General features: G+C 46.1%; 1 protein-coding gene and 1 long non-coding RNA gene across 2 annotated transcripts; one reads left to right on the top strand and one right to left on the bottom strand.

Annotated features, from left to right (window-relative positions):
• Positions 1-229: 229 nt before the first annotated feature.
• MAF (MAF bZIP transcription factor) lies at positions 230-6850 on the bottom strand. The gene is made up of 2 exons (XM_035716862.2): positions 4771-6850; positions 230-364 (listed from the first exon to the last, which is right to left on the bottom strand). Exons 1-2 carry the CDS (start codon positions 5934-5936, stop codon positions 271-273), a joined length of 1260 nt encoding a protein of 419 aa, XP_035572755.2. The 5' UTR covers positions 5937-6850; the 3' UTR covers positions 230-270.
• Positions 6851-7659: 809 nt separating this feature from the next.
• On the top strand, positions 7660-25266 carry LOC118354859 (uncharacterized). The gene is made up of 2 exons (XR_004816200.2): positions 7660-9223; positions 22935-25266. It is a non-coding gene; the product is annotated as an uncharacterized LOC118354859 (long non-coding RNA).
• Positions 25267-27835: the final 2569 nt, after the last annotated feature.

Below are 27835 nucleotides of genomic sequence, written 5' to 3'. Positions count from 1 at the left end.
CTATTTAGTTTTGCACACGGTAAAGCCAGAAGCACCGGTGCACCTTCCTCCAGGCTGGCACCTAAGACCCTCAGACCAGAGGCGCAGTTAACAGCACGGAGGTTACACGTTTACTACCCTTCATCTCTACCACGATCATTTTTCTTAAAAAAAAAAAAAAAAAAAAAAAAAAAAAAGACTGAGCGGAGGAAGTCAGGGGCAGGGTGTTCTCCGAGGCTGCAAACAATAATAATAAGAATAAATTTTTAATGTACGCTTCCCACATAAATTTCATTTCGTGAATACACTGGTAAGGACACATGGCTGGGGCTTCCAAAATGTGGCGTTTCCCACTGATGGCTCCAACTTGCGAGTGGGCTTAGTTCTGTAATTGGAATGAAAGGAATTTTAACACTATTTAGACAAAGACTCAGATGCAGTGGAAGGGGAAAGCTAGATTTCCTTACACCGTTTATTGATTTATTTACTTATTTATTTATTTATTTTTAATTTAGAGACTTATTTCTACTAGGGACACTTAGGCAGAATTTAGGTTTTCTTTGTTAAACAACAACAACAACAACAAACAACCACACGTATTTGTGTTTGCCACTCATACTACATTTGAAAGTTTTTAGTAACGGTTGTATCTAAAGCTGCCTTTCACGAAGGAGTTAACCTTCTCTTAAAGCCAGCCACCCAAATCCCATTTTTGCTAGAGCCTCTCTGCTTTCTAATGTTTGGGGCCAAAGCCCACTCATTATAGTGAACTGCCTTGTAGAGAGAGTCCCATCAAAATGCTTAATTGTGGCACAACCGTGTTTCTCCCAAGTCCTGTTCCTCAGGTGACTTCAGCAAGTCCATCCTGAATGGCACTCTTATTTTGAGTGTTTGCCTATTATAAGCTTTCATCTGAGGCTGAGCTTTTTTGCAATAAACGATATCTCCATTTCTGCCCCTTCAGGGGGAATCTGCGTATCTCCTCCTTGGGAGCAGAGGGAAAAAAACCCCAAAACCTCAGAAGCAGAGAACAGCTAACTTTAAGCAAATGGAAGCACGTTTACTATTAAGACTTTTGTTAAGGAAATTAAGTGTGGAGTCAGGAGTTCTATCCAAACTGGCACATAAAGGAAGGTCAAAATACAGTGGGGATGCACTGTCTTCATGTTCTGTGAAAAAGGGGAAGGAAGACAGGATGATCAACTGGCCAGAACTCAGCAGCGCCAAGCACAACCTGTTTTCTTCAAAATAAGGCCCTCGTTCAGAGTTGCAATATTATCTTTAAAAAGAAAGAAAGAAAGAAAGAAAGAAAGAAAGAAAGAAACAAACAAACAAACAAAAACACCCAAACCAAAATAAAACAAAAGTCATCGTGTTTGGCTATATTTTCAAAACAGTGTTGGCTTTGTCTAACATTCTTTTAGCATTCTAGGGGAAGTTGATTAGGAGTGCAAACTGCATGAATTTGTAACATTAGTTGCATGAATTTATGTCATTTTAAAATAGGTCAACGCTGTTAGTGAAGGTAGTTTGAGACTTTCCAAGTCATCTTTGAAGTTAGCCTCCTCCATACACAGCCTATTTGGGGGTAAATACTGATCAATCAAAGCACAGCTTTTATTCTATGAAGGCGTTACTTTTTGCTTATATTTCTGGAGTTAAGGTGATCTGAAATCATTGCCAGCTTGTCTTAATCGGAGAAGCCCTCTGCTAAACACACACACACACACACACACACACACACACAGTGAAATACGATTTAATAACACAGTTTAAATCCAGATATGTACTTGGGGTTATGTAAGTAAGGGGTGGGTTTTTCTTTTTTCCTATTTAAGACAAATGACCTTCAAAGTTAAAAACAAACAAACAATTTGATTTGTCCAAAGTGTTGATGTTAAGTCAGGTCAGGCCTTGCTAACAAGAAAATCATGGTGCGTAAGGGAAGAAGGAAAAATAATCAATTTTAGCCAAAAGGCAAGAATTGTTTATCTTTACCATTAAATGCATATGTGCCCAAGCCACCTCTGTCATGCCTTCTTTGCCTGGCCCATTTCTCTCTAGATGGGCTTGCTGCTGGACCAGAAGCTCAGGGCGGTGCTGAGAAGGCCCTACTACTCTCTGGTTGGGATTTTTGTTTGTTTGTTTTCACCAGAGGGCAATGATGTCTCAACTCACTTGAAAACCAAAAACTTTGGGGTTGGAGGAGGGGGGCCTGCATTCTGAGAGGTCATGATTGACGTTTATATTAAATATAGCTAATTATTCAAAGGGACTGGCCTCCCACCTCACAAAACAGCCTATGTTTCACCCTGAATTATTATTGCCTCCCTACGCTTCCATTAATCCTTCCTCTGGAGAAAAGGATGCATTTTACACTTCTAATGTGATTTTGGGTCCAGTTAAACTGTACACTAAGAAACTAAGCACAGAATCAAAAAAAAAATGCAGTTTATTATTGTAGATTATTCTTTCTCTTGATATAACCAGAATTGAAAATGAAAGAAAAGCACATAGGAACATCACGCGTGGTTAGTTAGTAACTCAAGATATAAAACAATTTTGCACAGCAAAATATGTAAAAGAAAAGTAACTGACAAGATTTTTTTATATTTATTGTGGTAAGATTTACTTTTCATTTTTTTTTTTTTTTAAAGACAGGATGTCAGTCCCTGAAAATAACATTTACTGATTATTGCCTTTAAAACTGTGGATTTTTTTTTTTTAAGTTACAGAAAATCCAGTTCTGCACCACAATACAACTGTAAAAAAATCTGCATCATCTTAAAACTGTGCAGTAATGCCATTTTTATAACTGCATAAATTTTATTAGCGTTCTAAACAGTTTTGCAAATTTTTTTTTTGTATTATATGCTTGCAGGTTATATCTTAGTGCAATTCAGTCCCAAATACTTTAAATTTGAAAAAAAAACATACATTTTGAATGTAAAATACCCCTACAGATATAAACAGGGGTGTTTCCCCTTTAATACTTTGGTTTTCAATACAGTCAGTGGTATAGCAAAGACTACACATACCCAACTTATATTTAAGTTGCAAGCACATGCTGTATAAGCTACTTTTTTTTAAACAGTCCCCTTGCAAACTCTACCCCCCTTAACATCACAACAGTAAACAATTTAGTGCATCAATCTTTTAAAAAATCTACAGCTAAACAGACCTAACTCTTTCAAATTTATCTATAACATTCCTTTATCTGTAGCATACATTTTAACTGGGCTAACAGATTATAAAAACTAGAATTAAATTATATACTAGAAACCCATAGCATTCCACATTTGACAATGACCAAAAGCCAAAAAAAAAAAAATAATAATAAAAATAAAACAAACCAAAAATAATGGGGCAGATTTCATTTTTTTAAAAAATAAGTTTTAGACTGCTTTCCGCAACAGCACAATTTTAGTCCCCAAAATGGGGTGTCATTCTTATTAAAAAGAAAACATTAAGAGTTCTTTTAATGTTTGCCATGTTAAATTTTTAACCCATTCTGGCATCTTTGACAAGGAATGCCTTCAGTGCATTTACAATGGGAGGCTGAAGTTCTGAGTAACTCAAAGCAGTTTTGGAGCAGATGCAAACTTTCATGGGAAGAAGGCTCTAGGGTGGCACTTTTTTGTTCTGAACTCAAAAAAGTCATGAGGCAATAAAACAAAAGTATGAATGCCATGCCATAAGTCTTCGAACGTCCATTTCCAAGCCAAAAGGAAAAAAAAAAAGAAAAAAAATAATTATACCATACATGTCCAGCATGCAGGCTTTTTTTTTATTAATATAATGTCTCTTTTCCATAAAGTCTTTGAAACAGTTATAGTTCATTGTTGCTAAGACAAAGTAGCAAGCATAATAATGCATGAGATGAGAATGAGTTTTTTAATGGCAGACTAAACTCTCAGATTTGGCATGATAAGGCCAAAACTCACAAGTCACACCCAGAAGGTTGATGCAGGCTTGATTGTGGCAGGTTCATGAGGATTTTTTTTTTCTCTAGTTTAGCATAACAATGCTAAAAAAAAAAAAAACCCGGTGGAACTCAGCGCGCTGCAAGTCTATAACATTTCACATTTTTTTTTTCCTTTGCAAGCTCAATCTCACATGAAGAACTCAGGAGGAGGGGGAAAAAAAAACCCTTAGCTTTTTTTTTTCTTTTCTTTTCTTTTCTCTCTGAGGAGATGAGTGGAAAGGGTGTGAGGATGGAGGTTGGGAAAAAGGACAACACAGCAAGCTCCAAAAAGTAAAATTAAAAAAAAAAATCCAAACAAAGTAAAACACACACGGAAAATGAACACCAGCTCATGAACTGAAGAAGAAGAAGAAGAAGAAGAGAGAGAGAGAGAGAGAGAGAGAGAGAAAACAACACTGTGAATGATGCAGGTTTCAAAGGTGAGCATGAAGAACTCTGCTGAGATGTCTGAACGTCGTGTGCGTGTGTGTGTGTGTGTGTGTGTGTGTGTGTGTGTGTGTGTAGGGGGGTGCATGAAAACAAGCTAGCAAGTTATGGAGAATTTCAGGTTGGCAATCCATGAGCCAGACATCCACTCCCTCCCCATTTAAAAACAGCCACCACCACCGCCAAGTGGGAGCAGGGCGTGTGTGTGTGTGTGTGTGTGTGTGTGCGTGTGCGTGCGCGCGTGCAGGGGCAGCGGGCGACCTCGGCGGGGGGGCGAGGTGGCGGCGAGCGCGGCTCTGGAACTAGCAAGCCCACAGCCGAGTCGGACCCCCGCGGAGCACGCAGGAAGGTGGCTAGCTGGGACCGCGGGTCAGACTCACATGAAAAACTCGGGAGAGGACGGGTTGTCGCTGCTGGAGCCGTTTTCTCGGAAGCCGCTGCTCACCAGCTTCTCGTACTTCTCCTTGTACGCGTCCCTCTCGCGCACCAGCCTGGAGATCTCCTGCTTGAGGTGGTCGACCTGCTGCAGCAGCTGGTTCTTCTCGGACTCCAGGACGTGTCTCTGCTGCACCCTCTTGAAGCGGCAGGACTGGGCATAGCCGCGGTTTTTCAGGGTCCGCCTCTTCTGCTTGAGCCGGATCACCTCCTCCTTGCTCACCCCGCGCAGCTGCCGGTTCAGCTCGCGCACCGACATGGTCACCAGCTGCTCGTCGGAGAAGCGGTCGTCGAAGTGCAGGCCGCCGGCCGCGTGGTGCGGGTGCAGGGCGCCCCCCGCCCCCGCCGCGCCCCCGCCGCCGCCGCCGCCGCCGCCGCCGCCGCCGCCGCCGCCCCCGGAGCCGGCCGGGCCGCCGCCGCCGCCGCCGCCGCCGCCGCCTCCGCCCGCGCCCCCGGCCGAGGAGGACGCGCTGCCCGCGGAGCCGGGCGCGCCGGCCGTCGGGTGGTGGTGGTGGCCGGCGGCGTGGTGGTGGTGGTGGTGGTGGTAGTGCGGGCCCGCGCCGCTCTGCGCGGCGGCCGCGGCGATCACGGCGGACACCACGGCGGCGGCGGGGCCCATCTCCTCGCCGCCGCCGCCCAGCGAGGCCCCGGCGCCGGCCCCGGCCCCGGCCCCGGCCCCGGCCCCGGCCGCCGACGCCAGCTGCTGCGCCCCGCGCGCGTAGCCATCGAAGCCGCCCTGGAGCGGGTGGCTGCTGCTGATGAGCGCCTCGACCGCGTCCTCGGGGCTGAAGCCCAGCGCCTCGGGGTTCAGCTGCTGCGGGTAGCCGGTCATCCAGTAGTAGTCTTCCAGGTGCGCCTTCTGCTCGCTGCCCGAGCCCGGGCTGGGCGCCGAGAAGCTGGGGGAAGGGGGCACCGAGCTGCACGGCGTGCTCATGGGGGTGGACGACAGCGAGCCCCCGGCGATGAGACGGCCGCACTGGCTGATGATGCGGTCGGTCTCCACCGGCTCCTTTTTCACTTCAAACTTCATCAGATCGAAGTCATTAACATATTCCATGGCCAGGGGACTGGTGGGCAGGTCGGAGTTGCTCATTGCCAGTTCCGATGCCATTCTCCTGCCGCCGCCGCCGCCGCCGCCGCCGCCGCCGCTCCGCCAGATGGGCTGCAGGAGAGGGGCCAGCGGGCTGTGCTGGGTGGCCAGCGGGTGAGCCAGCTTGCCGGGCTGGGGCGCTTCTAGCTCGCGCGGCGGTGGCTGGCCCGAGACCTCCGAGCGCGCACACACCCCCCGCCCTGCCCGCGCCCCCCGCGCCCGCCCTCCCTCCCCCCCGCTCACGCCAATGTGCTCGCTCGCTCGCTCGCTCGCCCCGGCCCCTCCTCGCCTGCTCGCCTCCGTGCGTGCCGAGCCGGCGGCTTCAGGCTCGGGAAGGTCCTCCGCGGGCTGCGGCGGCGGCGGCGGCGGCGGCGGCGGCGGCGAAGCCGGAGGAGCCGGAGGAGCCCGGCCGGGTGCGCGGCGTCCCCCGCTCGCCGCTCCGCTGCGCGCTGTGCATAGGGAGGGCTCGCCTCGCCGGCCCGGGCTGCAGGCGGGGCGCGCGCGGCGGCCGCTCGGGGCTGGAGGCGCGGCGGGCGGCTGTCCGGCGGCGCGGGCCTTGGCACGGGGGAGTTAACACTTCATGCTTCTCGCCTTCTCTTCTGCCTGCTTTTTATTTTTTTTTTCCTTTCCTCTCTCTCTGTCTTTCTCTCTCTCTCTCTCCCCCTCGCGCGCTCTCTCCGTGCAAAGTGCAAGACAGAGGTGCAGCCCGGCTGGAGGAAAAGGAGGGGGGAGTTTAGTTCTTTCTTGCCTTTTTTTTTTTTTTTTTTTTTTTTTTTAAAAAAGCAAAATAGCGAAGTCCCGGGGAAAAAGGCGAGGCAGAGAGCGAAAGGAGGGGGGGAGGCCGAGCCGAAGAGCGGCCCGAGCCACAGCTCGAAGATGAAAAAAGATTTTAAAGCCTCTGATCCAAGCAAGAAGAGTTTAAAGCAATTGCTGAGTTTTATAGCACTTGTGACGTCAGGCCCAAATGGGAAATTGACTGGTACTCGGGGCCAATGGGAGGCGGCGAGAGCGGCCGCGATTAGCATAATAGATAGAAACAAGGAAACTTTTCGGAGCTGTCAATCAGGGCCCAATCAGCTGACTGTCAGCTGGGACGAGCGGCCTTAACCCTTCCCGCGCCGCAGCCTCCCGGGGAGGGAGCGCAGCCCCGGCGCAAAGTTTGCGGCGGGAGGGGAGGGAGGCGCGCGGCGGGGCCGCGGGGACCCGGGGGCCCCGGGAGGCCGCTGTGCTCCCCTCGGAGCGCGACGGAGGCCCGCCTTCGGGGCGCCGGCTTGGCCTCCGCTCGCTCTGCGGGGCTTGGCCCGCCCGGCTCCGCATCCCGGGCACCCCCATCCCCTGGACCGCGAACTGGCGGGGCCGCTCTCCCTGCTCGCCCCGCCTTAGGCACCCAGGAGTCTGCCCACGGGGACCTGCCTTCCCGGAGCGTAGCCGTGCGGGGAGCTCAAACTTAGCCCAAAGAGCGCAAACTCTTTGTCCCTCTCCCCGGGACCCGCGCGCCGGGGCGCAGGGCTGCGGGGCGGGGAGCTGCGGGGCCCGGCTGGGCGCAGGAGCCGCCTGGCGGGGCGGCGCTCAGGGGGCCCCGGGCCGGGTCGCGGTCCGCGCGGGGTGCCCAGGAAGCCCGTTTCATCGCCCGCTTTGAAGGAGGGGAAATAAGTTGTTCGGGGGCCGTGACGCGCGGAGACTGGCCGCCCGCTGGCGTCGCGTGCCCTCGGGGGGAGCGGGCGCGGGCGCGGGCGCGGGCGCGGGGGGACTCGGGGTGCCGGGAGCGGGGAGCTCGGCCCTGGCGCCGCCGACTCCCGCCCGAGGTCGGCCTGCACGGTCACGGTCCTGCTCACGTTACTCTCCCTTCCTCTCTTCTCGCGCCCCCCACTTCTCTCGCGCGCGCACACTCACGCACACGCACACGCTCATGCACACTCTCGCTCACCCCCTCATGAAATCGGACCCTTGTTTATCAGGGTCCCGCGCGCCCTTTGCACTTTCACATTTCGCTTAATGATTTCAGACTTGGCGGTGCAGAGATGAATGTGTTGGGGCGGGGGTGGGCAACACCCCATCCGTCGCCGGCTCCCCTCGAAGGGGTTAAGTCTTAAGCCGCGGTTTCTCGGACCAGCCCGGAAATCCACAGTGGGGGTGGGGTGGGGGTCTGCTTCTCCGCCCCCCCCCCCCCCCCGCCGTTGCAGATGCTAATAACTATTCAGTTTTCTAGACCGATTCTTTTAAAACTTATGCAAAAAAAAAAAAAAGAAAAGAAAGAGAAAAGAAAAGAAAAGAAAAGAAAAGAAAAGAAAAAGGAAAGAAAGAAACAGAAAAGAGAAAAGAAAGAACCAACAACTGTTTCTAAGATTTTAAAGCGATAGGCAAGTCGGAGAAACCGAGATTTATTTGGGGGAAAGCAAGCGTGCGCCAAGCCGACCCAACGTGTGGAAGACCAGCCCGCCTACTTGGATATTGAGACTGTTGATTCCTCCAATTAATGAAATGCATTTGGTGTTAATCATATTTATTTTACTTTATGGGAGGGGGAGACGCTAGGAGGGCGCACTAAAAAAAAAAAAAAAAAAAAAAAAATCTGAAAAGCCTGCAAAAGAATCCGAGTGAAAACTATTGTTGGATTTTTACCTCAACAGCGCCACCTTTCGGCAAAGGTCAGTTGAAATTGATCCGTGTCCAGTTTTGTTGAAGTGAAAAAAGAAGCTGGTTTCTCAAGGTGGGAGGGGGACTGAGGCACGGAAAGTTTGCGGTGGGAGAGAACCCGACCTTGTAGGAAAGGGGCTAAGGACTGAGCTGGCGGCTGCGGGAATCCTCTTTCCCCCACTGCCCCCCCTCCCCCCCGAGGTTCGACAAAGAGGCCACGAGACACAGAAGCCTTCGGAGTATGATTCTGCTGAGATCTTTTGCAAGTGAATCCCACGCGTAACAGGGCCCCAAACTCTTTAAAAGTGCCGGGATGGATTTTCAACGGGCTTTATGGCAATATCAATAGAATTAAAGTTACTTGTAATTCGGTGATAAATGAGATGTCTCTAGTAAGTATGATTAAGTGCAGTGCTATAAAGTTGTTTATCTGAAAAGTAATTCTCAGAAAACCTGACTTCTGACACTTAGTCATATATTAAGCCAGCTTCTTGAACATTGCACTTCAGAACTGCTCTCACCCACCCCACAGCATGCCTTACTATTTATAATGAGACCTTAGGTGTCACTCATTCGCTTCTTCCACCAGATTAGACTCGTGTTAATTCTCTGATGCTGGCAGCCTTCAGTTCCAGCAAACCCAGAATCCCTAATGAGAGACTCTCCAAAAGGTTTGTAGGCACACCATAACCCTAAAAGGCCGGTGCCATTGGCATTTTCCAGGAAGGCACTTTCTCCTTTTCATTATTGCTGCAGAGAAGCTGTTTATAAGGGTAGTTTTGGTTTTATGGGAGCACTTTGTAGGGTTGGAATGAAGTATGTCGATTGCCAGTTAGGAAGAAAGAGTGAAGATTATGTCAATATTTATGCAACCTAACAGAATTCCTTTGCTTTCCTCCTTTCAAACAGTATTTTACCTAGTAATGAGGCGAAGAGATTATAGTTTATGTATTCAAAGGAAAATCCACTGCTTAAATGACATAAACATATTAGGTCACTTAGCATTGTCCTCAGTGATTGTTTTCCAGCCCCCCCCCCTTCCTTTTTTATCATTAGCCACAGAAATCTGAAGTTTATATTTTTCATGTAAAATATGAATATAAGTGTATTTACGAAGAATTAATTCATTTTTTTGTTTGTAATAATTGGGTGTTGTGGGTTGTTTTTTTTTTTTTTTTTTAATCCTTTTGCATCACATTTTTTGTTAAAATCTGTAAGATAGGATCCCTGCCTCTCTTGAAAGTATTTTTGGCCAGGAACACTGCAACTGCTACATTTATAAATAAACAACATTTATAAACAAAGTTTGCTAATGATGAAGACCACGGGATACAGATTCATGGCCATGCACCTAATTGTTGCAATTACATATCATTTCTAGAAATTAAATGCCCATGTTTGGGCAGCTAAATGTATTATTATCTGCACATTTTTTTATGGTTTATTTTTGTACACTGCTGTCAAGCCATGGTATTTTTCTTTCTCTTACTGCAGAGTCTTTTACAGTCTCCCATTTTCTCTTGAAAAAAAAAAAAAAGAGAGAAGACTAGAATTATTTTTTAGATGTGTAGCAGTAGTGCTCTTATAACTTAATTCTCATGTTTGTCCTTTTTCCTTTATTATTTAGTGATTCACAGGGGTGTCTAAACATTTACAGTCCTCTGTTAGCGGCGTTTCTTTTGTAACAATTGAGCTCTCTCATTTTAATTAGTACTATTCAGATTTTTGATTCTCTACAATTACAGCAAGGCCACATTTCTTTAGACTTCTTTGCGAACATTGTTTGTTTCACTTCTTCCAAGCCAGTCTAATCCAAATACAATGTGAACTGTGTTTTCTTACTGCTTAATATCCCCTTGCTATATATACTCTAGTAATCTCTGTAGAACAATATAGAGTAATTTAGAAACCATGCGTTTGTCATTATTGACCAATTCAAACCAGTAGTATTAAAGTTTCTGAAAGCAGTGAATATTTATAGAAGAATGTGGAGGGGGGAGGGTATGGGTCGAATCCTGTAAAAGATTGTGAAACCATAACATCAAAAACACAATTGTAGTTTCATGTCAGTACATACAGAAGAACTTCATGCAAAAAGGAAGAAAGGAAAAAAAAAAAAAAAACTTGTCCGTGTCCAAATTATAATGATCAAAAGCTAAAAATAATATATTTTTTCCTGATTGTGAGTTATAGCAACTCAGGTATATCATGTTAGAATCAGACATATATAATCTAAAAAGAACAAGATGCATCAAGTGTAGTGTCTGAACTCTTTGTTTATCCAGGAGCCGATTTTATGGTGCAGAACTAACCAGCGTCCACTAAATTTCACTATGAAAGCAACTAAATTGATTTGAGGAAAGAGTTGCTCAGAGTAACTGAATGATAAGACATATAGTGTTCTTAGGTCTAGTGTTAGATAAATCCTTTTCGCAGTCTTTAGTTAGCAGGGTAAGTAAATCACAAATCACTGTTAGCAGATTCATGGAAGAAAATTAATAGAATCAGACGAGATAATCTGATAAGGGCAAAATTGCTGAGGAAACAGTCTTGCCTCATATTGGAGAATGTGAAACAACAGTCTGATTACTAGGAGTCGTTATGAATAGGTGAATTATGTGCTAAATAATCATCAGAGTAATTCAGCATTTATTAATTCTTTTCTCTTTAAGCAATTCACAGTTGTAAGTTAAAGCCGCTCTCTCTTTGAAGACACATCTTTTATAATTTTTATTAGAGGTAATTTATTATTTGCATTACCTGTATTTACTTCATAATTGAACATTTTGCATTCAAATTTATGTAATGCATTATGCTTGAGAATATATTTCTGCCTGATTAGCATAAATAGTCACTTACCTCATGAATTACTAACAAAGTTTATCTTAAAATATAGGTTTTTTTATTAAGTGGAACACAAACATATGTACAATAAATTCTGATTTTCCGGTGCAGTTACAGAACAACTCATTTGGTTTCGGGGAAGCTAGACTGCAAGGGAGGGGAGTAATCATGAGCAGGAAGCAAAATCTAGACAAGTGAGATTCCTAGGTCTCTTTCCAGGGGTGTCAAGGAGAGGGGGGCATGTGCCTGCAGTGGGGCATTGGGGGAAGTGCCGGAGAGGGTGCTGGGCTCCCCACGTGCTGCCTTGCTTACTGGATGATCTGGATACGGGCTGTGGATCCCGAAAGCACCCACAACTCTGTCCTGCACACCTTGTGAAGAACCGTGGAGCCAGCGAAATCGCATTGACAGTTGGAGGTTTTGTTTATGTTTATTTTGTTTGTTTGTTTTGGTCTCCCTAGGGCTCTACCTCACATACACATCATTTACTAAAACCCCTGTTTGTTTTGCACGAGAGATGTGACAAATCCAGATGTTTTTTCAAGTGAGAATTCCTGGGAAGATCTCCCAAATTTTGCTCCCTTTCTTAACCCGAAAAAGACACCCAGGATGGCCTGGCAGACGGGAGGCATTTGATAGAGAGTTTCACGCATACGTGAACATTTGAATGAACGGGCTTCTTTTGGTTTTAGGCAGTAGACAGAGATACAGAATGACGAGAGGCCTCTTTCCCCACCCTGCCATTCCAAATCAACAGATTTCCATGGCTGCTGCTTCTTCTTTTTCTTTTTTTCTCTTTCCTTTTTCAGGACATAATCATCTCCTTAGATCCCCCCACCCCCCAATTAAGAGCTACATATGGTTCCCTCCTCCATTGTTATATACCTTTTGATCCTACTCACAGCTTTACCAATGAGGGAATATGTCTTGAAAACGTTCAATCCTTCAAAGATGTTTATTGTGCTGAAATGAGACCTGATTAAAAAAAAAAAAAGCAGGAATGAAAAAAGTCACCTGATCTTGGGACAGTGTTTATTCAGGCTTGTGTCTTATGTATGATAACTCAGGGGATAGGCTGTTGCTGGTGCTAGCTCTGGGAAGTTTTGGGGTGACTCGAAGTTCCTGTTCCAGAGGCATTTAGCAGCCACTCAACCTAGGAAATAGAAAGCTCTGGAAAACAGAGACCAAACTTAAATACTTGCGGGATTACCAAGAATACGGTGATGCTGATGATTTCTGAATTTGCGTGTTTCTGAATCTGTTTGGCTGGGGCCCGAGAAAAGGGATCCCTTGTGGCCCTGTTTTTATATTTTACTTCTTGATTGCATAATGGGTTATGCTGAGCTCTCTCCCATGCTGTTCTGTTCACTGGAAACACCAAACATGCCCCATGTCACCCTCATAGCATCATCCATCATGATAGCATTCCCAATCAGATGGAGTTGGGCTACCCCACCAACTAAAAATTAAATTCAAATTTACAGACTTTTTGCTAGTTTTTTTTTTTTTTTAAGTCATTTTATAACCATGATGCATGCTTTGGCTAGATATAAACATTTGAACAAGGCAGAAACAGGAAGCTACGAGACAAGAGAAATCACTAATTCCTGGTTCACCCCAAGCCCCGGATCCTGGCCTCAGGTCTTACCACCTCTAATAACTGGGGTTTAAGAGTGTGTTTTCATGGGATGGAATCGTAGCTCCTATACAGTTCTTCAACACGTGTTGCCTGCAACACAGTCACCTCAACAATGTCTACAAGCAGCTGGGGCACTCCTCCATTCTTTGGCAGAACTCACTTCATAGAATCGCAGACTGGGGAAGGCTGAGGGAAGTTTACAGATCTGACCTTAACACCCTCCTTCCAGCCAATGTATCATCAGAATCTGCTTTACAACATTCTGACACGTGAGTCAGCAGCATGCAGGACTGATTTACTAGGCATAGCAGACACTGTGCCTAGGGGGCCCATGAGACTATTAGGGGGCCTAGGAAAACATTTTAATTTTAAAATCAGAGGAAAAGAAATTAATATAATCTAGCATGAATTGTATCTGTCATTACACCAACAGAGTCACGAAATAAGGATTTTTTTTTTTAATGGAAGAAAGGGTCTACAGGAACCAAAATGCCTAGCACCCATAAAAGTCCAAGTGTGGCCTCAACAGCATGCACTTGATCACCTCTAGTGACAGGGTGCTCACTGCCTCTCACTTTTACCCTGCGCCCTGTCCATCTATCTTTCCTCAGTTCTTGAGATTGTTAGGAAAGCTTTCGTCTGCTTGTGTAGTATGAAGCCATGTTCCCTTCTTCTATACGAGAGTCCTGATTTCATACAGTCAAAGGCTACGCATAATGAGTCCTTACATCCTTCGGTGGCCCCAGGGAGTAGAAGACGACCAATCTGCCACTCTCTCCCCGCCTTTTGCTTTTCACTGTAAACACAGTCAGTGCCTTTAGCATTTCCACGTATGCTTGATTTTCAAGTGCCCCTGCCTCCTGGCTGCTGACTCCAGATGGGCCCACCTGGTTGCTCCCCCCTCTGCAGGCGCAGGTCCTAGAACCAAACCCAGATCCCCAGGTGTGAGCTTCTCATCCCAGAGCAGGCACGGCCCTTGGTCTCTGCTCCTCACGCAGGCCGTAGTTTCAGGAGCCTCTCTGGCAGACACAGAACTCCGGTGACTCACTGTGTGGCCCCAGGGTCTTTTCTTCCCACATTTCCCCCAGCCTCTATTTGTGTGCTTACGTTTTTTGAACCCAAGCACAGAAACGTAGAGCAATCCTCACTGGGCTGCATCTCATTAGAGTCAGCCTGTTCCCCGCTTGTCTAAATCTCTTTGGATCTGGAATGTGCCATAGACTAGTTTTGATTTGCTTCCCAGCTTTGTGCCAGCTGCAAATGAAATTGATGTGCTTTTTATATGACTTAACCTCTCTGCAGCAGGTCCCTCCACCACAAAATGGCATATCGTCAGGGTGAGAGGCAGAAGTGTCTTCCACCATGTGAGGCCACAGAGGAGCTCCATCAATGGGGGTTGCTCTTCTGCATTTCCTATTAGCCCCCGTGCTGTGGATAGTGGCACTGGAAAGGACAAAGCCCCCAGGGTACCCCAGTAGAGACGACCCTTCCCAACCGCAATCATTATGCTAACTGATCTTAACAGATTAGTCAAGTCCCCTAGTGGACACTGTGAAGTGAAAGGGCCTATGACATTACTAACCACCCGGAAACTGCAAATCAAAACCAAAAATGAGATGTCACCTCACACCTGTCAGGATGGCTAGTATTACAAAGACAAAAGACAACAACGGTTGGCGAAGATGTGGCTCAAAGGCGCCCTTGTGCCCTCCCGGTGGAAATGGAAATTGGTACAGTCATTATGAAAAACAGTATGGAGGTTTTTCAAAAAATTAAAAATTGAATCACCCTATGAAATGTACCTGAAAACCCCACTTCCGGGTAAATATCCCAAGGAAATGAAATCAGTATCTTGAAGAGGTATCCGTGTTCCCACATCCACTGCAGCATTATTCCCACTAGCCAGCATATGGAACCAACCTAAGTGTCCATCCACAGGGAAATGGCTAAAGAAAATGTAATATATAGGTATAGATATTAATATAATGGAATATTATTCAGCCTTCACAGAGAAGGAAATCCTGCCATTTGTGACAACATGGATGAACCTGGAGGGCAGTATGGTGAGTGAAATAAGCCAGACACAGAAAGACAAACACTGTGTGACCTCACTTATATGTAAAACCTAAAAAAGTCTCACTCATAGAAGCAGAGATTAGGACGGTGGTTGCCAGGGACTGGAGGTGGGGGAAAATGGGGAGATGTTGATCGAAAGGTACAAAGTTTCAGATATGCGGAATAAATGAGTTTTGGAGATCGACCGTATAATATAGTGACTATAGTTAACAATGCTGTATTGTCTATTATTTGCTAAGAGGGGAGATTTTAAGTGTTCTTAACACACACACACACACACTCAGAAAGCAACCATGATTACAATCACAGTAACCATTTCACAAATATATAAAATATACCAAAGTATGGCATTGTACACCTTAAATCTATATGATTTCTTTTTGGCAATTATACTCCAATAAAGCTGATAAAAACCTCTAACTGGCCTGTTTGGTAATCTGGGGTGATTTTAAATGAAATCACTCCATCTGGATGCCTACACACCCATCTTTTTAATCAATTCTAAAATAACTTTTTTTTTTTTTTTGTCATAGTGTAGGCAAAGCTCTCTGTCAAAGAGGACAGATTTACTTAGATAATTGTTTAATGTGTCACCTACCCTGGTCTTGGTAAACCTCTGCCCTGTCAAAATAGATAGTAGTTGCCAAAAGTTGGGACCTCAGAGACTAATAAAAAATAGATGCAGCATAGAAAAACTAAGCAGAAGAATTCTGTGTATGTATGAGAGCTTTTTTGAGATCTGTTCTTTCCTCCCTGTTTTTTCTTTCTTTTCTTTTTTTTTTTTTTTTCTCTTTAGATCATCAACTTTCCTGCCATGTCCTGATGCCAGTTTTGAAGCCGGGAGACCTCAAGGCGTTTTCTTGAACAGGAGAGTTCAGAATTTCTAGTGTCCACTTTTAAGCTGCAACCAGTTCCCTGTGGTCTCTCTTAAAAGGACCCAAATGTGCAGGCTTTTGCAGAATCTGTCCTTCCTGACTCCCATCTCATCCTCAAACCAGGGTAGGAGAGCAAGAGGGGCCCATGAGTTATTTATGGCCTGTTGTCTGGGGTCTCCATCCTTTCTGAGAGCTTAGTCCTGGCTGTTTCAGTAGACCCAGCCCAGGATCATCAGGACTCTAGAGTAATAGCAGGGACTCTTCAGGCCAGTGGCCCTGACTGGGGGCTTCAGGCGCTAGGAAGAGCTACTAATCAGGATGAGTCGAGTGATGTGGGTACTGGCAGGTTGGGGTGGGGGAAGGGAGGGTCAGCCTGGAGACAGCCTGCTGATTCACCCTCTGACCTCAGCCAAGTGCTTCACCGTCTTCCTCCAACTCATTCTTCAGGCTGCAAATGGACGGGGCTGTGTGAAGAGGTTAACAAAAATTCTGGATTGCATGGATGGAATATTCTCAGCCCTTTGAGGTTGAATATAGGGTCAGTAAACATGAGACACCCATACATACAGACAAAAGCTGACATGCTCGATTGTTGCAGAGCACTGATGGGTCATAATGACAAAGTCAGATTATCTTTGGGGTTGACATGACCCCAGCCAGCATGGCAGGGTCAGAATGGCAGGGCCAAACCCTCCTACATCTCCAGGCCAGGGGATGCTGTGGTTTTAGGTTAATAATGTTTAAAGCCTTTGGTAGCAGAGCAGCGAGGGAGTAGAGCATGGATTTCTGAGCATTGCTGTGGAAGGAGACATACCCAGGAGATGCTATGCTTTGGCACAGGCCAACACAGGTGTGAATCCTGCTCCATCCCAGGTGTGAGACTTGAGCAAGTCGGTTGACCTGTTGGGCCTCATTCTCCTCTTGGGTCAAAGGTAGGGATAGTTTTGTGATCATGATGAGCTTGTACACCGAGTGCTTGGCACACGTCAAGGGCCCAAAGAACTCTCTGTCTGAAGCACCGAGGCCTGCGCTGACATTCTGCACACACTATTTCCATTTATGGGCCTAGTCATGCCAGCGACTCAGGAACTGGTTCCCCCCTTCTGTCTCTTATGCTCTTGCCATAAAGCTGTAGTCTCCCCTGGCCTGTGTGTGGCTCCTCTTCCTTTCCCCCCTCTGCCGAGTCTTTACACAACTTTGTTCACCTGAATCTCCATCAGTCCCCATCTTCCCTGCCCTCTGTCCCATGTCTTGACTAGTTTTGACTCTTTGTCACATTTTGAGTTTCTCTTAAAAGTCTTGCTGTGCCTTTGCGCCCGCTAGCCTCTGGGGCAGGCTAGTGTCCAGTCCCCACACAGTGCCCTAGAGCCTTATGGTGCCACGTGAGCTTCCCTGCTGACCCCGGGAAAGCCTTGAAACTGGGATAGCACGCTCATCTCTCTATCTCCTTTTCCTACGCACAGGAGGTGCTCAATAAATGTTTTTCAAATGAAAGTGACTAATGAACACTCAGATTCCTCCCCACATTTTAAAAAAGTTCTAATGCACACAGAATGTCCTGCCAAGTGTCCCAGAAAACAGGACTTTGAGGGGGGCAGGGTGGCTGGGTGCTGTGTTGCAACATGACACTCGCTGCTCAGGAACCCAATCAGCCCATCCCTCAATTACCAGGATGCTTATCTTGCTCACTAATTAGCCTGTGTCTTCCCAAGATGGAACTGGGTGGAAAGCATGGCTGACATTCACAGACCCTAGGACTGAAGTGAAAATCAGTAACTCTCACTGGCACGAAATTGTGGATGAATGGAAGGGTGGGATTAAGTACCCAGGTGTAAGCAAGGTGTGTCGTTGGTGTTCTAGTACTGCCTGCTGCTGCCGAAGACAGCCCTGGCCCAGCCTTGAGTCACAGCTGCCTCCCCAGAGCTCCAGGCACACGGACACTATTTTGTAATCTTCCAAGAAGAATGCCAGCCCTCCCCCATTTCCACATGCCCAAATCTTGCTCATTCTTCAAGGCACAGCTCTATGTGCAAGGTTGCACATGATGTTCTGAGTGTAGTGACTGGCATCTAATGATCATTTGATAGAGACTCATCGAGAATATAATGCCACTGCCTCCAGAAGTGTCCTTCCTACAACCAGACCTCCAAGGTTATAGCTTGACCTCTCTTCTAGAACATTTTGTGGCTTTGGAGGGTAGCATGGTGTAGTAGTCAGACATAGTAGAGTTCAAGGTGGGGTTCTGCTACTTACTGTGTAATCTCTGGGAGGTTCTTTATGTACTCTTTGAGTCTCGGTGTATGGTGGAGTGCCAATTAGGAGTGCCAGTTGGAGTTGTAGGTGAAGAAGCTTTGACCTAAATTGGCTTCAATGGAAAGGAAACTAACTGGCTTGCATGACCAACAGGTGTAGGTAAAGCACTGGGTGCAGGCCTGGCTGGAGGCCAGAGTCATGTGATGTCACTGGAACCAGCTTTCATCTACCTGTTGTCCCGGCATCCTACTATATAGACTCCAGACCAGGACTCCCCATGAAAGCATGATGATTGTAGCAGGTCCGACTCTAAATCCCTCCAGGGCAGGTCCAATGGGGGTCCCTGTCAGCCCCCAGTAGGAGATAACAAAGTCAAGGTTTGGATCCCATTGGTCTGGGCCATTTGGTTATCCACCCACTCCTGAACCAATGCCTGTAGCAAAGGATGAAATATGGTGGTTGACTCAGACTCAGACATGGGGTGGGCAGGGAGCTAGGGAATTCTCTGAGCCTTTCTGAATGTGATGGAGGAGCTGTCCCCCATGGCAATACCATGGAGCCTGCCATCAAATAATGACATTACTAATAGCCAACACATACTTACTACTCAGTTTTAACTCACTGCATCATCACAACAGCCTCTAAGATATGTGCCGCTCTTACTTCCGTTTGACTGAGAAGCAAGTTAAGGGAGCTTTTCCAAGGTGAGTGTACAAGGATTCACACACCTAGGCATGCCTGCAAAGTTCACACTCCTGATCCTTTCCCTTTATTATCTCTCGTGAGAGGGAGACAGACAAGAAAAAAAACTACACAAAGAAAGATACTCTGTTGAAATATAGTATAGTGTAGTATCATATAGTATGGTATTATATAATATGGAATAATATTGCATATCATCATATCATATCATACCACTTCATGTCATATCATGGTAGGTGCTGCTAAACAGTCCATTATTGCGTCCATCCTGAGACTATCCATCACCAGTATGGAACCTTGGAGGTGTTGGATGAGTGTTGACCAGGTGACCAAATGAATTATTTCCTGTGTACAGTGTGAATCCTTTGATCTAAGAACACTGTTTTTGCCATGGCAACATTGTTACTACATTCCTAGGTTTTTCTTGGTCACAGAAGAAGGACAAGTGATTAAAAAGAAGAAACTCAAGGAAGGATCAGGCAAGTTAAAATTTCTAGACCTATGGCTCTCTGGCTCCCAATGGTGGTGAGTGTTTAAAGACATCAGGTTGAACACGTGTTCCCTAAGACTTAGGGGGCCCTTTAAGAAGAAAGATCCAAGGAATTCTGTCTTAAGAGAGGTGGAAAAGGAGTTAAGTGGCAAATGTAAATGATACAGAGCTTTGTTTGGCGTTTTATTCCCCCCACCCTTTTAAAATAATGCCTTTGACATTTTTGAAATTTCCAGAACTATCTTTAAATTGGCATTTGCTACACACAAATAAGCACTGGTCTGTTTGCAGGGTTTTGCTTTTGAGTGTTAAAGTGCACAAGGTAGGCTTCAAAGTGAAGATTTTGAGTTTTATTTAATGATGAAGCAGATCCCCTTGCCTGACCTTCTGGAAGCATAGATATTGAGGCAAATAAATAACCATGGGTTTCCTCACTTCACTCTTAACTCCCACCTTGGAGCCCAGGATTATGTGAAGCATTTAACCAAAACATAAAAGCAATTATAAAAATGCCCCTGATGGGCAGCCCCAGTGGCCCAGCGGTTTAGCGCCGCCTGCAGCCAGGGGTGTGATCCTGGAGACCCCTGGAGATCCCACGTCGGGCTCCCTGCATGGAGCCTGCTTCTCCCTCTGCCTGTGTCTCTGCCTCTCTCTCTCTCTCTCTGTCTCTATGAATAAATAAATAAAATCTTTAAAAAAATGCCCCTGAAATTGCATTCATATCTACAATCAGAATTATTAATATCCTGCCTCCCTGCACCAACCTGGTGTCATTTGATTTCAGTTCCTTGAGGTGACTAAGAGTCTAGTCATCAATATAACACCCACCAACTGTATTGTAATTTACTGTCAGAAAGTTCTGTTTCCAGAAACTCCCAGAGATAAATGCAGCTGCAATGCCAGTCCTTCTTGGCTATTGCACAAATCCGTGCATTTTCTTTGTGCTGGAATCACTTCCCAAACTTGAGCACTAATAAGAGATTGCTGTCTATTTTCTATGTCACAGGGAAAAAAAAAGCTGGTTGAAAGTTATATGATGGAAGAGTTAGATTTCTAAAATCTGGCACTCTATTGCTCACATTTCTACTCTTCCAACAACATTAGCATGATTTGCTAGTAATGGAATGATGATGATGATGAGGGCAGAATAACAATAACAGCTAGTACGACTACCACTTCACAGGAAATACAGGGGATAGAAAAAGGATGCATGCTGCAAAATGAAGCATGAACACCAGACTTTTTAGAGGAGTCTTAATTTGGTTCCTTTTGCACCATCTTTCTATGAATATGGGGCCTCTGAAGTTAATGCATCTGAAAATTATAGACTCATCACCGTCACCAGTTTTTCTTCTAGGAGGCCATGTCTGAATGGGTTCCCATACGTAGCTGGTGGTGATCTAGGCCATGGGGACCAGTCAGGCCTGATGGGAAGACTAACTTGGGCAAGGAACTGGGGGTACTCATCAAAAATCTTCGCATTTCTTTGCTTTAGACTATCTCATGGTAGACTGGAAGAAGGAGAGTTTTCTTTCATTGGCCTCCAGCTCCACTCTTGGGTGTTACCCTACTAAGGGTAGAATTTTCAGAGAATGTCCTGGCGTAGTAGAGGTCCTCAATTTACCCCAAGTATCTAGACACTGATGAATAAACAAATATCAAAGTAGGTCAATGACTTTGAGTTCCCTCAAAGCCTGAGTCTTAAAGGGCAGTGACCAGTTGATTCATTACTGAGATCACTAAGTGTCAGGTCTGCACTTACTGAGAACTTATTGTATGTCAGGCTTTGTGCTAGTTGGGTGGATAAAATAATAATAAAAAAAATCCAGTTACTCATCCATGTGTCATCCTATATGCCCATCCATCCATCTGTGTATCCATCCATCCATCCATCCATCCATCCATCCATCCATCATCTTTGTATACAGAGTCCATCATTTTTAGTAGTCCAGGGGACATGTGAAAGGATATTTGAGACAAAAGTAGCTTTTTGAACTTCTTTGCAATACCTTCCGGGCACAAACATATCTTTGTCAATTAGACATCACAAGAACACCAACCTCTTAGAATATGTGTGGAACAGCTTACTGGTGACAAAAAACAATCTATGCTATTTTCCTACTGCTTTAAGTGAGGGACAAACTTGAGTAGCTGAACAGAAAGGTAAACTCTTGTTGTGGATATGCCCCCCCACCACCACTACAATACAAGCACTTAATATATTTTGTGGTTTTGTTACCCAGAAGTGAAAATCTCATGGAGGATTATTTTTTTCCTCACTGGTATCTATTCGGATCTCTAGGGGAATCTACTACATATGGAATGAACTGTGATTATTCAATTTCAGCTGAGGGAGAATAAAATTCCTATTGTCATTGTCACCAGGCTTTCACTAATGGTGATGGAACGCCTCACAGATAGAACCCCATGTCATTAGGCTCATTCTTACTGGTCTCCCTGTTGTCCTGTGAGAACCACCCAATCTGAATGGAATTGGATATCCTCTGGAAGGTTTAAAGGTGTGTCTAGAGGAACCCGGTTTGGGGACCAATATGCTTTCCCGGGAACAGTGGAATGTGCCGTATAATGAATGCTCCCATCATTCCACACTGTGCTGGTCTCCTCCAGCTACTAGAAATAAAAATCTAACTGGCTGGCCATCTAATGCCTTCACATACAGTGCTATGTTCTCATGGCAAGTACCCTGATTGCAAAACTCTGGTCTATGTAGATTTTGCCCAAATTTTTATATTTTATAATAAGAAGTGGGGGAGAGAAAAGATATTTCTGAAGCAATGAAAGTGCAGGAAGAGAGATACAAGGAAAAATACAGTGGGGGCTTCCAACCGGGCTCATGTTGGCTGGTGTCTTATAGGAACAGAAAGCAGAGATGCCACAGCGAGTGTGAGGAAGCGACAGACGGGGTCAGGGTGCTGCGCTATGCTTTCAAGTTCACCGGTATGAAGTTCTTGTAGCCATATACCCTTACATCACTTAACGAATAATTGCTGACAGCATGTTCAGAGATAGGGTTTTTCTGACTGTTGCAAGGGGTAGGTACTTAACACCTTATCTTAGCAAACGGTTCAGAACAGGATGTTCATGGGGCTTGAGGGGGCTCTTCTGGCTCTCTAGGCTTCTGTTTCTCCTGCCGTCCTGGACATTCTACAATTCTATGCCTGTATCCATATTATTCCAAGCTATATCCATCGCAGAGCATGTGGCAGTGGCCGGCACAGTTCTTGGTACCTGGCAGCCAAAAGCGACACTTGATTTTCTTCTACGTTCCACCCTGGGTGTCAATATACCTGCTGGAGTATCATCTCTGTTACAGAAACATTTAGATTCGGTGAAATCATCCACCAACACGTATTTTATTATTATAGCTAATGGGCTCTTTTGTACCAGGGCTCTGAAATTTAAGAGGGTGAAGAAGAGTGTCGCCCAAGCCACGATGGCAGGATCTCAGCTCCCCTGACTTCTGCTTATGCTCTCTCTCTTAGGGGATGTCTCCTCTTGTCCTTATCCTGGCTCAAATGTGGTTTCCTTGGACCCCAACTGGGCTCCCCAAGTCTCTGGGGGGCTCCATGACTGCCAAGATCTGTGACCAGTGTGGAATCTGCACTCAGCCGAGAGACACAGCTACCGCTATTATTCTTCATCATCAGCTTGCTGAGAGGATTCATAGAAATGTGTGACTTGGCTTGTCTTGCTTCTGAGAACCGAGGTTAAGGCTTGTTCCTTGGAGGAAGTCCTGTGGCTCAGAAAGAGACAGAAAGAAGATCATGCACCAAAGTGACCTTTTCCCCCAGCTGCTGTGCAGCGCAAAGCTGATGAGCCAGGTTCTAACTGGGTGGAAGTCTGGGGGTAACGGGAAGGGTCACTCCGAAGACGACGCAACTTCCCCTGGTTAGCCTGTCGCCAGGTTCCTGGGTTGGGCTTGGTCCGCCTTCTGTGCCAAGCTGGTTTTCTTGGATGCGGTGGCTTGGCAACTCCACCGGGTCTGGAAGCCAGCAACCAGGAGGTCGGGAGGGGCCCCGGGGATGTGGGGGGACCCAGCCCAGCTCAGCCTTGCTGCACCCTACCCGGCTGAAATCACAGACCCACTGTGGTCCGCTGGGTCGGGCCAGGGCAGAGCACCTGCGAAGGGAGGCCGCAGGTGAGGGCGGGGGTGCGGGGGTGCAGGGCCCGGAGCCCCCTGCAATGCGAATGTGTGCGGTGAGCACCCTCCCCCGGGGCCCGGGAGGACTGGGCGCTGTCCCCCGATGGGAAGCCAGGGTCGGCCCAGGGGGCTGAGGGAGGGCGCGGAACCATCCCAACCACTTGGCTCTGGGAAGATCGGACTTGCCATCCGACCCAAGGCTTGTGAAATCCTGGGACAAGGACCCCAGGGCCTCGGCCTCTGGTGCAGCCTTTAGATGGTGTCTGAAGAGAAGAAAAGGAGACCTATCCAGGTCACTCGTTGCCTTTGTGACGCTCCCAGCGCCTGGCTTCTCGGATGCCCCATGAAAAGGCCACTCGTGGCTCCACGATGCACCCCCTTCTCCTAAGGAACTGATGTCCCCTGTACTTGGGCCACTTTCACAGTTTGTCATTGACTCTATCTTTTCCATTGGCTCATGAGCTTTTGGAGGGCAGGGATGGATCTCGTTTTCACATCTCCAAATGCCTATGGTAGCAAATGCCCTGCCGCATGAATAGAGGGATGGAGGAAGGAAAAGTCAGTGACCACGGAAATTAGATGTTGCTGTGAGGAGGAGTGGGTTTCTTGGGTGGCCCCTCAGGCTGGAGGGAATTTCCGTGTCTCAGGACCCAATGAGGACACTTGGCTTCTACTTTGGCCTTGAACGGGCCTGTGAGGTCTTGAAGCATGTTTATTATTTGTCAGTATAGTTAAAACCAGCTTCAGATGCACCCTTGCCACTAAATGACACGAAAGCTCGGTATCTAATGTTAATGAATTATGTGTCCCTGGGTCTTTTTTTTTTTTCTATCTTCTTTTCTCATCAGCACAAAAAGAACATTCTTTTTGCTTTTGACTTTACCAGAAATCATACTTATATGTGTGCAAAAACGCTAAGATAAGTTTCTAAGTAAAGGAAGCACCATGATTCTCTCTCTGTACATTGACTGGCTGGGGACTGCATTAAAACATACCACATCCTCTCCATGCAAAACCTGCTGCATTTTCAATGTTCTCTTGGCCAGAGCCTACACCCCCAGCATCCAGGGGGTCCAAGGTCAAAGTCTTCTGGCAATGAAGAGTGAAAAGGTTGTCCAAAGAAAAAAAAAGTGTTTTTTTTTTTAATTTCTCTAAAAAAGTCAGCTCTACCTTCCTCAAAGAATTTTGCCCCACTGACACTTCAATGAGAAGAAAGAGGTAGATTTTGAGAAAAGATCCCGTGATTATTGAATGTGGCACCAGGAAGGTCAAGGGCAGCAACAGCAACTGAGAAATCTTTCTCTTTCTCTCTCCCACATGCAGTCAGTCTCTAGGTCTGGGGATCACATGGGCCTCTAGCCCCACCATCCCTCCGTGTGCATTCACCGCTTTTTAAAAAACAGCTTTATTGAGGAGAAATCCTCAGTTTTCAGGAGATACCAAATTCAACCATGGGAAGTGGACAGTTTTCTTAAAATATCTTCACAGGGCTGTGCAAGTATCACCACTGTCTAATCTAGAGCATTTGTATCACCTTCTCAAAACACCCAGACCCATCGCCACTCATTCTCTGCCTCCCCTTCTCCTCAAGCCCGACAACCATCAGTCTCCTCTCTCTCTGTACAGATTTGCCAGTTCTGGACATTCATACAAATGAAATTATACAAAACGTGGTCCTTTGTGTCTGGCTTCCTTCACTTGGCATCATGTCTTCAAAGTTCATCCACAGTGTAGCCTGTGTCAGTATTTCATTCCTTTTCATGGCTGTGCTATAGTCTATCGTGTGAATGCACCACACTTGGTTTCTCCATTCACCCACTGATGGACATCTGGGTTGTTTCCACCTTTGTTCCTTATGAATGCTATGAACAGACATATGTTTCCATGTCTCTTGGGCATATACACCTAAGAATGGAATCGCTGGATTATCTGATCCTGCAGTGTTTAATTGCTTGAGAAATTGGCAGGCTATTTTTTTCTATCTTCTTTTCCCAGGAGCACACAATGGCCCCCGGTTTTCTCCTTGCTCCTTAGTGTTTTCCCCTCCCTCTGGTCAGGTCTCCCCAACCACAGCAGCAGGGAGCAAAGTCTCACATCCAATGGGCACCCTTAGAGCCTGCATAGTGAATAAGAAGGACAAGATGTTGTCTAGTAAGGGATCATGTTACTCACTACTTGAAGAGTTCATTATACCTAGAATAAAAGCATAGCCCCTTAAGGTCTAGAACATCCAGAAGGGTTTTTTTTCTCCCTGGACAATGGCTCTTTCCTGATTGAGTCTTTGCACCTTCCATTTATTTTGTGTCCTCTGCTTTAATTAGAACACATCACTCTTCATGAAGCTGGCCAAATGAATTCAGTATTTTCAATATATTGCTCAAAGCCACACAGCTGGTGGCATGGTCCCCACCAGATTCTCATATCAAAGACTTTGTTTTCAATCCCTCCTTCTAGAGGATCTCCTAATATATTAGCCTGTAGGGCAGAGCTTCTTCTATCTCTGTATCAGGGTTTCTCTGCCTCACCACCATTGACATGTGGAGTTGATACTTCTTTCTGGTAGAGGCTACCCTGTGAGCTGAGGGTTGTTTATGCATCCCTGGCCTCCATCAACTGAATGCCAGTAGCAACCCCAACTTCCTCAGTTGTGGCAACCAAAATTATCTCTAGACATGATTATAGTCCCTTGGTGGGGAGAGCAAAATGGCCCATTTGAGAACCACTGCCCTATAGCTACTGTCTTCTTCACTGAATAGGGGTTAATAAGGCAAAAAGTGAGACTATGAATTTAGAAGACATTTTAACAATAAAATTGGAATCCAATAGAGTCTGTGATAGATCTGCAGTTAATTAAAACATTTGCTTTACTAGAGTCTCTATTATTCCAAAAATTTAGTCCATACAAATTGAATGGGATCCCCAACCACTCTGGGTCAGGCAGGTGGTATGACCTTGCCACATAAGAAGCCATCTCCTCAAGGTATTTTTCTGGGCTGCTTGGCTGATCCTTCCCAAAGATCAGAACTTCAGAGTAGTCATGGTAATGGGAAGGGAAGATGGACGATCAGAGAAGGAGACCCTCTGACAAGAGGGGTTTCATTTGTTAGTGCTTCACGTTAATCTCAACTGCTTGTACTTCCTAGATCTTCAGCCTTAGGACTCAGTCTGAGAAGCAGAAATGAACACAGTTGCTCTGAGCCATTGACTTTCCAATCCAGGGTGCTCCCCTGCTCCTGCAGTGCTGTTCAGACTTGGCAGGATGCGACCCAAGCCCTCCTAGGTAAACCCCATGAAAATACTAGTCATCTTATCTGGAGGCATCCAAATACAATATTCATCTTTTTCGCCCTGGTGGAATCAATAAATTTGCATGATGCATATGAAATGTTTAATTAAAGCCCAATGGTAAAGCATTTTCAGAAAGTTATAAAAGCCCTTTGGAGAAGTCTGGCAGCCAGGGGTGCTTGTAAGTGTACCACGGATGCCTCCATCCATCAGATAGCAGGTTTCATCTTTGCTCTGTTTCTTTCTGGTCTCTGGGTTGTTTTGTAGGTATTACAGCTGCTAATAATGATTGGATGATGCCCAAATGACTACTAAGATTACAGACATTCGAGCCATTAAGGACATTACCACAAAATTCTCTCTGGCCAGAACCCACAGGGTGTCCACCTCCTTGGCCCTCTCTCTGGTGGGAAGGGAACTGGGCTCCCAAGCACAGAACCTGTGTTGAAGAAACATGAAGATCCCAAGAACAATCTGAAGTTTAAGGGGAAAAATGCTTAGAGACAGAGTTTTGCTCCTTTGGTCCTAATTGCCAGTAAGATTTCCTGGAGCCTCAGAGCTGGATGTGTTCTGAGCAGAGAAGCCAGGCTCAGACAACACACTCCAGGTGCTCTCACATTGCAGAATGAAGCCTCACTTAGTAGCTGTATTAACTGAATCCTCACTTTGTGTGGATTGATGGAATTCAGATCAGAATGTCCCCTCGCTGTAGGAGCTTCTCTTCCATGATTCCTTATCCCCTCCAAAGCAGGAACCCTTAATTTCATTGCTGATTTCTCCCCTTTGCTCACCCATTCATGCTCTTGTTCACTCCCTCATTTATTCCACCAAAGTCTTTTTAGAGCCTTTTATATATTGTGCACTATGTTTGTCCCAACAGTTGATCTTGATCTACTGAATGAATCACTGTTATCCCTGATTTACATGCACCACCTTCTCAAACCTCCATGACTCCTT

Source organism: Canis lupus, chromosome 5 (genome assembly GCF_003254725.2).
Source record: "Canis lupus dingo isolate Sandy chromosome 5, ASM325472v2, whole genome shotgun sequence".
Lineage (NCBI taxonomy): Eukaryota > Metazoa > Chordata > Mammalia > Carnivora > Canidae > Canis > Canis lupus.
Note: the sequence above shows the minus strand (reverse complement) of the source record. Positions and strands in the feature narration are given on the sequence as shown.